At 34.9% G+C, this 15,803-nt stretch overlaps 1 protein-coding gene and 1 long non-coding RNA gene across 4 annotated transcripts; one reads left to right on the top strand and one right to left on the bottom strand.

Moving 5' to 3' along the window:
- The first annotated feature begins 2,766 nt into the window (after nucleotides 1-2,766).
- Nucleotides 2,767-3,601, top strand: LOC135431513 (uncharacterized). The gene is made up of 2 exons (XR_010436795.1): nucleotides 2,767-2,806; nucleotides 3,386-3,601. It is a non-coding gene; the product is annotated as an uncharacterized LOC135431513 (long non-coding RNA).
- On the bottom strand, nucleotides 2,768-14,869 carry sxc (O-linked N-acetylglucosamine (GlcNAc) transferase sxc). Of its 3 annotated transcripts, none has more exons than XM_064686687.1 (9): nucleotides 14,512-14,756; nucleotides 13,112-13,322; nucleotides 11,074-11,257; nucleotides 10,948-11,016; nucleotides 10,684-10,880; nucleotides 6,191-6,386; nucleotides 4,391-6,119; nucleotides 3,454-3,634; nucleotides 2,768-3,295 (listed from the first exon to the last, which is right to left on the bottom strand). In XM_064686687.1, the coding sequence occupies exons 1-9, from the start codon at nucleotides 14,636-14,638 to the stop codon at nucleotides 3,037-3,039; spliced, it is 3,153 nt and encodes a 1,050-aa protein (XP_064542757.1). In that variant the 5' UTR covers nucleotides 14,639-14,756; the 3' UTR covers nucleotides 2,768-3,036. The 3 variants fall into 3 exon arrangements, with proteins under 3 accessions (XP_064542757.1, XP_064542758.1, XP_064542759.1); XM_064686688.1 differs by lacking the exon at nucleotides 14,512-14,756 and adding an exon at nucleotides 11,995-12,065 and having other exon boundaries at nucleotides 13,112-13,161; XM_064686689.1 differs by lacking the exons at nucleotides 2,768-3,295; nucleotides 3,454-3,634; nucleotides 4,391-6,119; ... (1 more) ...; nucleotides 10,684-10,880; nucleotides 10,948-11,016 and adding exons at nucleotides 11,995-12,065; nucleotides 14,852-14,869 and having other exon boundaries at nucleotides 11,193-11,257; nucleotides 14,512-14,741.
- Between the last annotated feature and the right edge of the window lie 934 nt (nucleotides 14,870-15,803).

Genomic DNA, 15,803 nt, shown 5'->3' with positions numbered 1-15,803 from the left:
GATATCGATTGTGCGCCAGCCGGCGCGGCCCAAAGGGAAAAGCCAGTTCCGTAACAGATATTATCCAAGACAACAATTGCTTCTGTACCAATCAAGATAATATTATAATTAAAAGCCTACAGAAAAAAAATTAACGAAAATTTGGTCATCATAATAGAGCCAACTGCGAAAATTCCTCTATTTCAAAATATTTGATTAACGATAGTGGTTTTAACTATTTATATTTTAAACATTTCAAAACAAATTTATAAATGTGTGGTTCTGATGACACGCGGATACTTAAGTTGTCGAATGGTCTACACAGAAGTTGAATATTGCCCATTTTGTATAGAAAATTCAAATCTAATTATTCACTTTAATTTAAACACATACGTTGTTTTCCTTGTAGTAACGTACCTAGTGGAAAATAGTCGTGTGTTATCGATAGATATGTAACGAACTTTGCAAGAGGTAACCAATAAGAGCACTAACATATTCTATATTTACACAACTTGATTAGTATGAGATTTCTGTAAATTATAACGTGTGGATTAGATTTTCTTAAAATACTTATCTGATGACAAGCTAATCTGATGACACGCAGTGCATATTTAAGTTGTCTACACAGATGCTGAATGTTTTCCATTTTGTATAGTAAATTTAATTGTAATCATTCATTTTAATTTTAACACAAACGTGTTTTTGCTTGTAGTAACGTGCCTAGTGGGAACAGTCGTGTACTATCGATAGATGAGTAACGACCTTAGCAATAGATAACCATGAAGAGCACTAATATTTGCCATATTTACACAAGTTGAGCAGTATGAGAATTCTTTTAATAATAACGAGTGGATTCGATTTTCTTAATATAATTGTTCCTGAACGTATAAATACAAGAAATTTCTTACAATTTCATAACGAAGATAAAAACTATCAGATGGATAAGAATTATTGTTAATAATTCAGCCACTAAAATTTCGCAACCGTTTCTAACTATTTCATAGTATGCATTATTGTTATGCACGTTTTAACTTACACACAGTCATTAGTACAGAAACACAATTTGCGAACAAGGTTAAAATTTACTTTATTGTCGTACAAATTCAAACAAAAGATGGATTACTAAAAATGTACAAAGTCTTAAATTACAAATGCGGAATGCAGGAAATGGATATTCGAAAGCAAATGCGCTCGGGAATTTGTGGAATTTAAGTGAATATTGAAATGCTTTACAAATCAATATTATAAATTATACTGCCTGACTGCTGCATCCTTTGCCGATGATTGACATCATGAGCTCCCCTATCCATAATCACTACCGATTTGCGGCAACGCGGCATACCCAATCTTCAGATTCAGACAAATCAGAATTGCTAAGCAATCGCGAGGAAGGAAGTACGAACATATTGTTGGACGATTTGCAGCCACAGCCACTCGCCGCAGCAATGTATTCCTTGCAGTTGGTTGTTAACCAAATGCAGTCGGTACTGCAGCAGAAGCCGCCTAAGAATAAAGTTGATTCAAGTCCTGCGCCTTCATTTTGCTACTTTTTCATCGATATGCAACCGCAGTCGGGAAATAATTACGATTTTTCGCATTATAATTTGGATTCTTGTCAAAACTACAAAAATATGTCGGATAAACAATATCTAAGTGGAAGTCCATTGACGCTAGAAGCTGCTCTTTTCAAGCTGAAGCGTCAAAGAAGTATTTCCGAATGTAGCGACGATAGCTTTATATGCTTTGAGGACGACAGCGAAAGTATAGATTCTGCTGCAGTTGGTTGTACTGATTGCAATGCCGCCGATAAAATGTCAGATGCTTACAACAATAGCCAAGAAGTTCAGAAAAGGGTTAGTAAAATCATAAAAAAGATTTGAAAACAAAATTAATTCTCTCTTTTTATTCAGGTGCGCTTTAATTTAAAACCAAAGGTGCATGTAATGCACGCTTGGGACTTTGCTTATCGAGCTGCTCGAAAGGGTGATTGGCAAGAGGTTGCTCGCGATCGCGAAAGATTTCAGCAGAGGATAAACCGTGTTGCGCCAGTAATAAATAATATTCTAAGCTCCAACCATCGAGAGAAAGTTTACACAGCTCGATTTCTAGATATAAAATAGTCCTAGTATCTTTATTAATAAATTTATAATTCCTGAAGATTGGCCTGCATTTTAAAACTTGTAAATGGTTCAGATTGTTGCGATTGTTTTATAAAGAAAATAGTTAACTTTAATGCACCGAGTTTTTAATTTCGCTTAGATCAAATAGGGTGCTTTTGGATCCAAAGGAAGTATAACTCCAATAAGGCGGCCCACGAAGGACCACCCACCTACCTACCTGTAACATAGATAAAATGTCTTTGTTGAAAGGTATGAATATAATGGATTAGGCATACGTGTTAGGCTTGGATCGTAAGTACAAGGTCTTTCGCTCAATGTACTTCAAAGAAGAAGCGAGACAGATCAACTTCGACCAGCTTTGCTAAAGGTAGGCTGGCGACTGACTTTGTGGCTTGTGTCGGCATTGCGATAACTTCAATATTCATTCGTGTGATTTTTGTTGAAAAGCCGAAGAAAGCAATTGATTTCGCTGCCAATATCCAAGACAGACATGGTGTTAACATTTTGTAAGTCTGATAAACAAGGGGCCGGAAACAATCTATTGCTCCCTTTGTTTACGAGCATTTTTTCACTGAAATTTGTTCCAGTTATTTCACTCTATAATCACACTGTCTGTATCCAGTCAGTTGCAAAGTTCTTTTATATAATAAATATTAAAACATGCTCTGTTCAGTATTAAGCGACTTTATTTTAATTACTTAAACAAGGTAACGTCTTATTTTAAAAGGTCAAATTGGTTATCAAAGCATTCCATAAATAAAAAGTAAGTAACTGTATAAGTAGTTACTCTCTACTGTTAGATTTTACAGAAAGATTTGTATTTAAAATGTGTAACATGCATATATATGTCAAACAAAATCGAACTAAATAGCACACATTATCGCCCGTCAAGATAGTTAACGACAACTCTCTTAGTCTTTTTTTGATTTCAAAAACTTTATTCGGAAGAAATGTGATCGGGATCTTCGTTACGGTGAAATCTTTCCCACATTTGAAAAAACAATTTCTCCAACCCTTTGGCATATTGTGAACAATCAAACAATGGGCTGTCGACTCGTGCTTTCCATACTTTCGCTCGCAAAGCTTTTAAATATTCCTTTTCCGTTCCTAACCGAATAGCTATGTCCTGATATTCTTCTCTGCTGTTTGCTATTAACTCTGGGCATCCAAGTGTCGCTAGTTGCGATGCTGCAACCCTGAAATTAAATCAAAAAATTAAACTTATTATATTTATTGAAAATCATTAAAATCTAATCTAATTTAATTTTGTCTTTTACGGTTTGTAGCTAATTTACAAATTTAATTTTTAAACGTAAACGGATCATTTATAGTTAAGAGGTAGAAGAATATTTACCTGGAAGCTAATGTTTCTCCGGGTAATGTAATTACTGGAGTTCCGGTCCATAAGACGTCCATTGATGTTGTGTGACCATTGCATAGTGGAGTGTCTAGACAAATGTCAGCCAATTGCCCACGACGTACGTGCTCTTCTTTGGCAGCAACGTTCGAAAAAATGACTCTCTCAGATGAAACACCTTAAAGTATAAAATTAAGTAGTAGATCAGACCTTGCAGAAATAAATTTGTTAGCAAACGCTTCCTAAATTCAATACATTATTTGTATGTCCTAGCCTACGCACGAGCAATGTCCTATAATTATATTCGTTATTATAAAATGATATCCTTACGAGTCCAAAATAGTATATAATTCCCAAATCGGACATTATTTGGCCGAGATATTACTAAAAATCATCCAAAAAGGTTGACTTTACACACTTTTTAACCCATCGGTTTCTGAATGCCAATTGAAAGTAGGGATACTTACGAATATAAAAAGGTAAAACAATTCAAAATCAGACGATATTTACACGAGATTTAAAAAAAAAAATCATCAAAAAAGATTTGATTTTCGAACCGACCCCGAATTTGAGAAAACACTTGATGTAACACCTTGCTTTTTTGTCGATTTGTGTAAAAATTTAGATTTTCATTTTTTTTAATGCCAATTGATAATACTGATCCTAACGAGTCCAAAATGGTATAAAATTCCAAAATCGAAAATTATTTGTCTGAGATATTCTAAAAAATCATCGAAAGAGGTTGACTTTACAAACGAATCGGTTTTTGGTCAATTACTTTTTTTTACCCATCGATTATTAGTTTGTTTGAATGCCAATTGATAGTAGGGATCCGTACGACTTCAAAAAGGTATAACATTTCAAAATCAGACGATTTTCACCCGAGATGTCGAGCACACTCGACAAAAGCACACTTTATTTATTAATTACTTACCTAAATCGCTGACGGACTTTTTTATATTTTGCTCGCCTACTGCTGGAAATCTTAGAAGCCATAGCACTGATTTAGGCACATTTTTCAGAATAACTACCCAGGATTGCAGAGTTTGAGGATCAATTTTGTATAGTTGATTAAAGTTGCAGTAAACAATTGCGTCATCAGGTAACATGTATTGACGACGTGTTGTTATAACAATATTTTGCGGAACTTCTTCTCCTGTAGCCGCTTTATTATTTGTTTGTGTAGTTGCTAGTCCATTTTGTACGAGAACGCCATTTAAAGATGTTTGTACTTGACCAGAGGCAATCATCGATACTAATTGCGTGGTACTTGGCAATTCTGCTACTTTATGTGTAATTTCTACAGGCTTATGAGCATTAACGACTTCCTTTACCTCCTTTACATCTGTGTTTTCAACCAATGGCGATAAGTCTGTTGCATTGATTACAGCGACATTATCCGCAACAGAGGATTGCTGTTTATCGCAAACGATTAATCGCTCTTTAAGATGCGGAAACATTTGCTTATGATCTCCAATGAAATATGTGAAAGGCATATAAGACAGCTTTTCGCTGTACTGGTAAGCCAACTCCTTGGGACTAGTAACTGCATCAGTTATAATATAATCCATAAAACTTGCTCCACTTGTACCAGGATAACCTAACCACATAACTTGAATTGGAGCCGGTCTAAGGGCAAATATTTCGTTTCTTGCTCCCTTGGTATAACCATTCATATTAACTAAAATGTGAATGCCATCTTTGTAAATCTGATCAGCAGCTTTCCCATTACAAGGAATAAGAGAGAGATCCACAAAATGTTCTGATTCGCGGCTGATTTTATGACGAAATGTTGTTCCGTCATCGGGACTAAGGGCATAGCAAAAAATTTCGACTTTCGAACGGTCATGCAAGCCAGGTATAGACTGCATTAGATGTGAGGTAGGATGATTTCCAAAATCAGAGCTTAAGTATCCAATGCGTAATCGACCGTCTTTTGATAGTTCCTTTGCAAAATTAAATGACTGCTTGTGTAATACATGGACTTTTTCCAAACATAAATTAGCATGCCTCGCTGCGATCGCTTTTCGAAAGTCGTGTGTTAATGGGTAAAGCATCGAATGATGTGGGTGAACGGACGGCAAACGGTTTTTCTCAAGCTGCTCAGCAACGATGCTAACCAATTTCTTCATTCTTATATCATAGTCCGTCCAATCACAAACAATCTGCAAGCAATGAGCCAAATTGCAATAGGCATCAGGAAAGTCAGGTTTCAGTTTTAGAGCTGTACGGTAAGATTGAATGGCTTCTGGAATATTTCCGGAGTCCTTATGAATGCTTGCCAAATTGCTATGTGCATCAGCAAACGCTGGATTAATTTGAATAGCTCGCGTATAACATTGCAATGCCCCACTAACGTCTTGCAATTCTTTCAAAGTATTTCCCATATTGGAATAAGCGTCAGCAAAAGTTGGCTGAATTCTAATCGCTTCTTTATAATGCATCAGAGCTTCTTTCAGTTTTCCTTGTTGTTGTAGAACAGATGCTAGATTAGAATGCGCAGCAGCAAAATCTGGAAAAACTTCGAGCGCTTTTAAATAGAGACGTGTGGCTTCCTCTATAAAACCTTGTTCTCGTTTTATATTTGCCAAGTTATTTAGAGAATCTGCGTGATTTGAGCATAGTCTGAGTGCAGTGTTATAACATTCTTCAGCTTCCTTGACCTATAAGCAACAAGAAACCAATGATCATTAAATATGAAATATGTTGCTAAATTATCTATTGAATATATTACCTGTCCTTTTTCCTTAAGAGCATTTGCAAGGTTGCAATATGCATCTGGAAAATTTGGTTGTAGTTCTATAGCCCGTCTATATGTATCAATAGCCAAATCAATGAGACCTTGCTCATAGTAAACACACGCCAAATTTCCATGTACGACAGCATTGTTGGGCGAAAGGTTAAGTGCACGTAAATATGCAGCCACAGCCCTGAAATAAGCGAGAATATACAAAAAATTATATATATATATTAATTAAAACATTAATACAGAAAAAAATTATCTTCACATTTTGGGCTTTATAAAATATCTAAACATTTTTATGAAAACTAATTTAGTTGTTTTTTAAATTAATTTTTGTCAAAGGTTTTTGCAGCAGTCGAAAAAGCATTAATACCTGTTTTGTTACGGGCTTAAGTGCAAGAAAATAATACGATGCCAACCGACGTAAAATGGACGGACGGCCAGACGAACCGTGCAAATATAATCAAACGTTTTCTTTAATAACTTCTGTGTTTCTTAACCGATCTTGATGAAGTTTTCAACAGTAGATCTTATTGTACAATAGAATATGTTCAAAAAGATAACAACATTGAAATTTTGGCTTAAATTGGTGGTCAGTTCCAATTGATTGATTTATTTGATTTATATCTACGGTGCCGAGATGGTGATAGGTATAAAATGGAAGATTATTGATCTGTATATACGAGTAAAATTTGGCGACTCTAGCTCTTAACGCATAATCGATTTTTATCGAATGTTTGAAAACTGAACAAGTTATAGATTATTAGGAACAAACTCGTACTGCGCAGGCACTATGGAAGACCTACGTATTTCAAGTCTCTAGCTCTTGTAGGTTCTGAGATACTTGCGTTTATACATACGGCCGGACAGGTGGAGAGACAGACGGTCATGGCCTGATTGATTCGGCTTTTGATGCTGATCACGTATATATATACTTTATGGGGTCAAAGATGCTTCCTTCCGCCTGTTACATACATTTGCACAAAAACATTGTACCCTTTTTACCCTTTTTTTAATGGGTTCAGTGTATGAAAAGCTCTCCCTTTCTGTATATTTATTACTCAATGCTGTGTAGTACAGACTATTTATCGTAATGCATCCTCTAATCTGCATTGTAAGATTCTCATCTACATTGTTGGATATTTTAATTTGTACACAGCAATGGCCGCGTATACACTGCGTTCCCACTTCCGTAAGTGTTAACGTATGGCTTTCCACAACATTTCAAACGAATGTGTACAGTAAATTGTGCTAAGTACAGTATTTTTGAAAAGGAGCTGAAGAGAACGTCCTTTGGTTGGTCTTCAGAAGCGCCCTCAACTAGCGCATGAGCTACTTAGATGAATTCTGCGTTGCTCATCGAAGCCATTCACATTATGCTTGGGCAGGATTTCGCATTTCACATTAAGTGTCTTGCGTGAAATAAGGAAAAATATTTTAAACTTAAAAATACTTGCCAGAATATCTTGCCAGATGACTGATACAAATTTGCAATCGAACTAGACAGCAAAGAAACGACCTGGCCGTAAGCTGTGTTAATGTTTATTAAAATGTTTCATGTGATAAAATGTATTTACCGATTCCAATACAGTCGTAATTTGTTTAAATAGCGATGCAAATAATTTGCGTGTTTTATGTTTTTTTTAGATGAGTTCGAATCATTTTGGTCTACTCTTATAGGGACAATTGTATAAATAATTATGCTTTGACAGTCCATGTTTACAACAACATCGTACATGCATTTCTGAACATTTATTTTGCCAAAAGTGTGCAATTAACTAACATAAATGTACTTGTTTTTATGGTATAGCTCTCCTAATTTTTATTTATTTAATAACTCTAAGTTTTATTTTATGTATCGCAATATATATAGAAACTATATTTTTCTTTGTTTTAAAAAGACTTTCGACTTCTGTGAACCGCCCACGGACAACTTATGTGCATAATTTTGTAAATGACCAAATTTTCTAGAAAATATTCTTATACCCTGTACGGAATAAATTATGGGCAGGTATAGTAGTGACATACAAAACGGATATTACGGATTATTGTTTAAATATACATCTGATAATGTTTATAGTGGAAGCAAGCCGAGAATTTAAATTTGTCTGTAATACGATATTATATTTCTATGTGTTGGATCATCATTTAAAAACAGAAATTGTTAACAGAATATGGCTCACTAAATAACTTAAATACTTGTTTTAGTATGTATAAAAATGGAATTATAATTAGTGATTTAAGTAAGTATTTCATTTTGCATATAGATATAGTATATAAATACATTAAACTATTAAACTGAGATGCTTTAAAATTCTAAATATTCAAATATATAACGTATAAAACTCTGCCACAGGGTATCTACATGTCTAGCACTCAAATTTGAATATTCTTTACTCATACATGTACATAAAAAATTTGTCGTTTCTTGAATTCAGCTTGCCGACAATACATAAGCAGAAAACATTTTTTTTTTCATAATTTTAAAAGTAATTATTAAATTCAAACTAGTTGATGCCATAAAGACTAATATGAATAAATACTAAATAATTTACTATGCATGAATAATCATCCTTTTATCTTATCCACAAGAATGATAATGAATGAACGAGTAAGTATTCTATAAGCAAAACAACTACAAAAACTCCATGCTTTTTATTTTCACAGATATTTTTAGATTTCAAAAAATATTACACATACGAGGGGCGCTCTTTAGCTATCTGCTACAACCATATGAACCATTTGAATGTTAGATTATGGACATTTGTTGTATGGTGTATCTATATTTCTCTGTAAGTTTTATAGTCTCTGAGATCAACATACGCAGTGATCAGAGATAAATATATGTACGCGTATGTTATAAGTCTCTAATCAGTCAATGCCGCCGAAAGAATCTTGCGTGAGTGTATACGAAAAGAAGGCCAGGCGGACAGATATGTGTAGCACCAAAAGAAAACAAATGCAAATGTGCGCGTTTAAAGAGCACCAGCGCGAGAGAAAAGCTAGAAGCGATATTTTTTCAAAAGTTGAGATTGACTTCCGTTTAAAGTTAAATCAAAGACAATATAAACAATAAGATGGGAACAAAGAAGATGGAATTTCACAAAATCGAGAACGATGACGATATCGGGGCATTATTCTATTACCTATTCTATTAATCCAATCACAATCTGTTACATGCAGCTAACAATGATTGGACTAGAATCATAACACGGAGATCTAGTGCTGGCGTCTATCAACTGTTTTCCCAGGTACAATTAAATTGGACTGAGTTCCACGCCATTTTTGATTGGTTGGGTTGAAAATTCATTATCACCGGGGACTGGAATGCAAAACACAGCGACCACTCTGAAGTCGCTTCCATTCAAAGCGATCCAAGCTCTTAAAGAAATCTTTAACGGTATCTTGTGATAACACAGAAACACACAGCTTCAAACACAAAACTGACCAAAATCAGGAAAGTTCAGTCGCAGGCAGCTAGACGCATCAGCGCAGCTGCAAGGCAGCTGCTACAAACGCCATCCAACAGGGGATTAAAACAAATCAAAGCTGCTGATCTATCTAGTAGCAAAATAAACTAACACAAATTAATTAATCAACACTCTTTCATTATCTTAGACAATTGCACCTAAGACTCGGCGAAAATAAGTTTGACATTTTAAATAAGATCTCAATATATACATATATACATATAATTAATTTAATAAATACATATACATATATACACATAATTAATTTGATAAATACATATACAAATAAACGTGATCATTATCTCACAGTAAGAACTGAATGAATTCGTGTTTAAGATAGTTTAGGAACTCGACCCGCATCTGTGGTAAATTTGTGGAAAACGGTTGTATGAAAGTTTATAAAAGTTTTTTCAAAGATCTTTTTTACAGGTTGTAAGCGCGAAGTTTCAAGTTGTTTTAAGTTATTTCCAGATCATATAAAAAATAAACGAATTTTATTTTCAAATGTCTTTGTACAAAATAATACTGGTCGCAGGAATCGCGGCTTCACCCCTTCACCCTGTTGAAATATACATATATGGTTTTATTGCCACGCCACAAGCCTGGCGATAGGAAAGCTTAACCAAACATTCCCAACGCAATCTTCATTAATCTGGAACCAGATACCTGAAGAAGCACCCACATCATCATTTCAACTTACATACTATTCAAGAAGCTACATGTCAAATTTGGTCTTAAAACATAAGAGATTTGCACAAAAAAAATGGATTTCGATATCGATTTTTATCGATGGCTCGGAAACGGGGCAAGTTATCGATTAACGGAAAGAAGCTCGTACTGCGCGGTCAAGTCTCTAGCTCTTATAGGTTCTAAGATCTTTAATTTATATTGGTTAGTAAGTAATTTAATAAATAAATCAGATGTTCTGGTTAACATAACGTTATGTTTTATAAATAATACCCATTTATAGGATAATCTACTGGGATTATGCAATTACATTACTAGTATACTAACCTGTCAAATATTCTGGCCTCTTTTAGTACATTTCCTAAATTTATATACGCGTCTAGAAAATTAGGATCGAGGGTGACAGCCTTTTCAAAGTGATGAATGGCTAACCAAATCTCTCCTTGGGCATTGAAAACGCATCCCAAATTACTCCATGCAACAGCAAATCCTGGACAAGTTTCGATGGCCTTTAAATAACAGGCCTATAATGTTCAGAAAATGGAGAATAATTAAAACTTTAAGGCTTTTATAGGAAATTAGAAAAATTACCTTTGCCTCCTCCAATCGACCTAGTGCTTTAAGGAGGTTTCCCAAATCGCTACGCACGCAGTACAATTCCTGTAGAAATTTTAAATTTGAATTTTTGTATATATTGTAATATAAAACTAAACTTACTGGATTATATTGCAATGCTGTTATATACGCTTGAACTGCAGACTCCATATCACGAGCAGCAACCAATGCAGCAGCCAAATTTATGTATCCATCAATAAAGTCTGGTTTTAAGCGTACAGCTCTACGATAGTTGTCTAACGCTTCTTGCAGCTGTCCTCGCTCCTTGTAAACATTTCCCAGGTTGCTGGAAGCCCAATTATAAGATTAATAATGGAATAATTCAATAATGGATCGTAAACAATTTTTTAAAAATATACACCTAGGCATAAATATGCTTCTGTTTAAACGCATTTAGTTTCAAATAATAGATATTAGAAGTATAGTCCACATTGATGATAAAACTTGTTTTGGTTTATGTTCTCTAAGATTGGCATGCTTAATCAGACAGACATTATCTGTATCTTTATTTCACGTTCCTATATTCCCTCACTATCTAACATGTATATTTACCAAAGCCATCTTATCGCTATTAAATCTATCTCCTCGCTACTTTTTGATAGGAACCTCTTAGTTATTCTTGGCGACTTTAGCCCCTAGGATGTTGGTTGGTCATCACTAATGAATTCCACCCTGTATGTCAAATGAGTTTATTGATGGTCTACATGAGATGTCCTTACTGCAGGTTAATCGGGTGCATAATTCAATAAATCGCTTGATTTGATGTTCGTGTTGGATACGTTCGATAGTGTTGTGCACAGGATTGACCCGCTTACACTTCCTGAAGACCCTTCTCATCCAACTCAGGGTATAGTCATTGATCAACCAGTCCGAGTGCCTATCAAGGTAGCGGAATTAGCTGATCGTGTCCGTGGTTTCCGTAAGGCTGATTTTCACAAGCTAAATGATCTTATTTTGCAAGTCGATTTGTCAACTGTACAATTGCGCAGTCATTGACGTTGCCATTAAACTATTTTATGATACCTTGTACTCGCTCTTTGATATCTGCGTCCCTCTTGATCTCCCAGCAAGGTCTGATAGGCCTCCCAACGGAACTAATGAGATTAAAAAATGTGAAGTCGTGGGGTTATTAAAAGTTTAAGAAATCGGAAAATCACTCTGGTTTCTCCCGTAATGCAGTTGCCCGATCAAACTTTTCTTTGTCGCCTTCAGTTTGCACATAAACCTAAGCAATCAAAATCAGCCATTTCTTCATCAGTTACAGAGGTCTAACTTCATCTCAAATCCTATTATTACTGAATGATCGCTTCTCAGCGAGCTTAACACAATCAAGCCGGTATACTCGACGGGCCCGGATGATGTTCCCGCTTGTGGGCTCAGGTGTTTTTCTGCAGCACTTTGTAAACCTATCTTAAAACTTTTATAATTGTATGTAAGCACTTCATCTTTTTCGACTGTTATACCTAAAGCTTTTGATCGGTTGAAGTTTGATCCTAATACGATCTGTATATGACAAGGACCCTTTATATATATTTGTTTCTACCTAGACTAGAGTATGAAAATAAATCTTGTTGTTTGTCCTTCGTGGTTTAAACTGAGATCCTCGTGTGCGGTTAACGTCATAACCCTGTAGACTTCTTAAGATTAATCTTCCTTCTTCAATATTCGTAGATCCATGCTTGATGTAATATTTATTCATAGTTTATTACGCGTTAATTCGACTCCTCTGGGTTGACTAGCCAACTAAAACCGAAGAGATTCGCTCAAGAACAGGATTTCACTATCGATTTAATCGATTGTCTGGAAGCGGGGCAAGTTATCGATCTCCCAAAATAATGCAGATCAAGAATATAGATACTGTATGTGGTCGGAGATGCCTCCTTCTGCCTATGACATACATTTGCACAAAAGCATTATACACTTTTTATCCGTTTAAAATGCGTTCAGGGTGCAAAACTATAGAAACTGTCGCAACTTGTGCTAGTTGCTTGTGGCTTGTCAACATAAGCAAATGTTTTAATTCATAAATTCTGTTTTTCTTATCCGATCCTGATGAAATTTTCAGCAGTAGATCTTATTGTGCTATAATAATTTTCACAAACTTTTCGAGCTTATTAATTATTAATGTAATTAACCTCACCTGTATGCTTCTGCAAGTACTGGATTTTGCTTTATTGCCAGCGTCGAGAACTGCGCAGATTTATCAAGCCGCCTGCACTGGAAATGAATTGACGACAACAGTAAGAGAACTCCCGTGTTGGTGCTATCTTGCCGCCATAATTGCATGCAATGCCTTTCTGCATTTTCATAATCTACAGCTTGGTATTCTCTATGCGCCAACTCCAGCAATCCTAAACAAAATAAAATTGCAAAAAATTAATGTAGATATTCTTAGCTTACGCTTTTGCCACCTAACGTAACATATAATATATAATCTTAACAATAAAACTTATTTATTTAATAAATTTAACACTAATTATAACGAAAGGGGCAGAAGGAAACGTCACCGACCTCAGACAGTATATACACCTGTTCTTGTAGCATCATCCAGCATCAACACCCGAGTCGACGTAGCCATGTCCAAATAATAATTTAAATATAGAAACACTTGCAAAAGGGACGAAGTTCGCTCTCCCGAAAGACTTCCCTCTCATAAAATACATTGGGAACGGAATGAACGCGCGCATTAAATTCTCTCCATTAGTTAAAGATTGCAAAACTAAGAATAACCAAAGCAATAGGGAACGAGCAATACTGGACACAGTGGAAAATATACAATATAATAACAAACAACTATACCTAAACAATTATTTATGGACATAGTCAAATGTGGCATTCAGGAAAACCGATATTGTAAATACGAAGACAAAATATATATACAATTAAATGGAATGCCAAATGGGTTCACCGGCGTCCTGTGAACAAGGAAACTAGCAATATAATAGTATTGTGCTTGTTTTGGTGACAAGCTGTATGCATCGAATTGAAGGATAGATTGAATGGATAGTCGTGTACCAGGATTCCTCCGAGAATGTATGTAATTCTCATGGACATTTCAGTAGGGTATTAAGGCGTAAATGATGATAAGAAACAATCCCTTTATAATCTTTCCTACATTTCATTCCACATAAACAGTGACCGGAAACAGACTCAGGCTTAGTCAACAAATACACTTTTACCTTTTCAATGGGAAAAGGGATAAAGCCTTTTCTGCAAAGTTGGACAAATTCGAATAATACCTAAAAGAAAGCCAAATTTTGTACACAGAGCTAGAGTTCCAAAAATTTAAATCTGTAGCCTTTCTAGTCTCTAAGCCGGACAGACAGACGGACATGGCTAGATCGACTCGACTCGGGTCGACGATGTCTATTTATTTGCATTAAACATTTAGTGACAAAATTATGGAAGGGAACGGAACATGGATAGATCTGTCTGTACATTAGCAGCAATACACATCTGCCATAGTACATTTTCTGTGCTTAAAAGAGATTTCCCGATGCATATATACATCAACATAAAAATTAAGAAATTTTTTCTTACCGACAGTTGATATAGATTGGTGGTCGACAGATTTTCCAATGGCATTGTTAGGTAAATGATTTTGCGGCTGAAGAAGGGAATGTGTCGAAGAATGCTGCTGCGTTTGACCCTGTCCTTGAGAGTGCATTTTTTTTTATCAATGGTTCCTCATATATGTGGGTAAATATAATTATTATTCGTTTAAATGTTGTATAAAATCAATATTGAAGCCACAGTAAATATCGATGTCACTGCAAATACACGTTTTCAAGAAAAAAACAGACTGTATTAATATATGAAAACTTTACAGCATATTAGATAAATAGCATCTATAATATGACCATTAATTTCCACCACAAACAAGCATTACAAGCACCAGCTGGATTAATATACAACCTTATATTGGGTTATTTAATAGAGATGATCGATATTAGAATACCTGTTTCTAATTTCTCATATAGTGTAACTGTGTGTAACGATAAATATTACAAACGCTTTTAAGAACACGTTGTTTCCACTTACGTTTGGTTCCTTACAAATCGGCATCTTAATTTTTTGCCTAAGGTCGAAAATGGAACATACCAAATTAGAAGAAACCTATGTTAGGTTGATAAAATATATATATACATACATATATATATATATATATATATATATATAAAATATATTTTAAATTAAGATTCGATTTCAAGACATATAGATATTAGAAACCGTTGAAACCCCTATCAATTTGACTAACTTCACTTACAGCGTTAATGCTTTGCATTCTTGTTCTCCAGTTCAAGGAAGCAGCACTTGGCTTTATAATTCTACACGATCACAAGTTTTTCCATGGCTCTTATAATTGCTAATGAGAAAGATAACATTTAAGAGCGTTATAGATCCTCTTAAATCTAAAAGGAAAATTAAAATTCCGTTTATAATACAACTTGCTTCAGGTGTGTTAAATTCACTGTGTATTTAATTTGCATGTAAATAACCAATAGATGATCGAGTCCATTCGATTTAAGATTTTGTGGTCATAACGCCGGCGAATTATTTTTTACGTTATCAAATCCATTGTTTGGCTAATTAATATGCTTCGTATGTAAATGCATTTTTTTATCGATAACTTTATATTTATGCTTGCCAAATGTTGTAGGTCAGCTACCGATAACACTACGTGTCGATTACACTTCCATATCCGGCAATGAGTTGTGTATTTAATTTGGTAAGAGTTATAAACGCATGACGCGTTATTTCGTAGTATCCTAACAGCTTCTGCTAACGAGGTTTACTATGATAATAATCCGGTTTTCCTGGGCGGTTATTAC

Source organism: Drosophila montana, unplaced genomic scaffold (assembly GCF_035044405.1).
Source record: "Drosophila montana isolate Dmon_TW-CO22-7 unplaced genomic scaffold, ASM3504440v1 contig_3200_1, whole genome shotgun sequence".
In the NCBI taxonomy this organism is placed as follows: Eukaryota; Metazoa; Arthropoda; class Insecta; order Diptera; family Drosophilidae; genus Drosophila; species Drosophila montana.
This window is presented reverse-complemented; position numbering and strand designations above follow the sequence as displayed.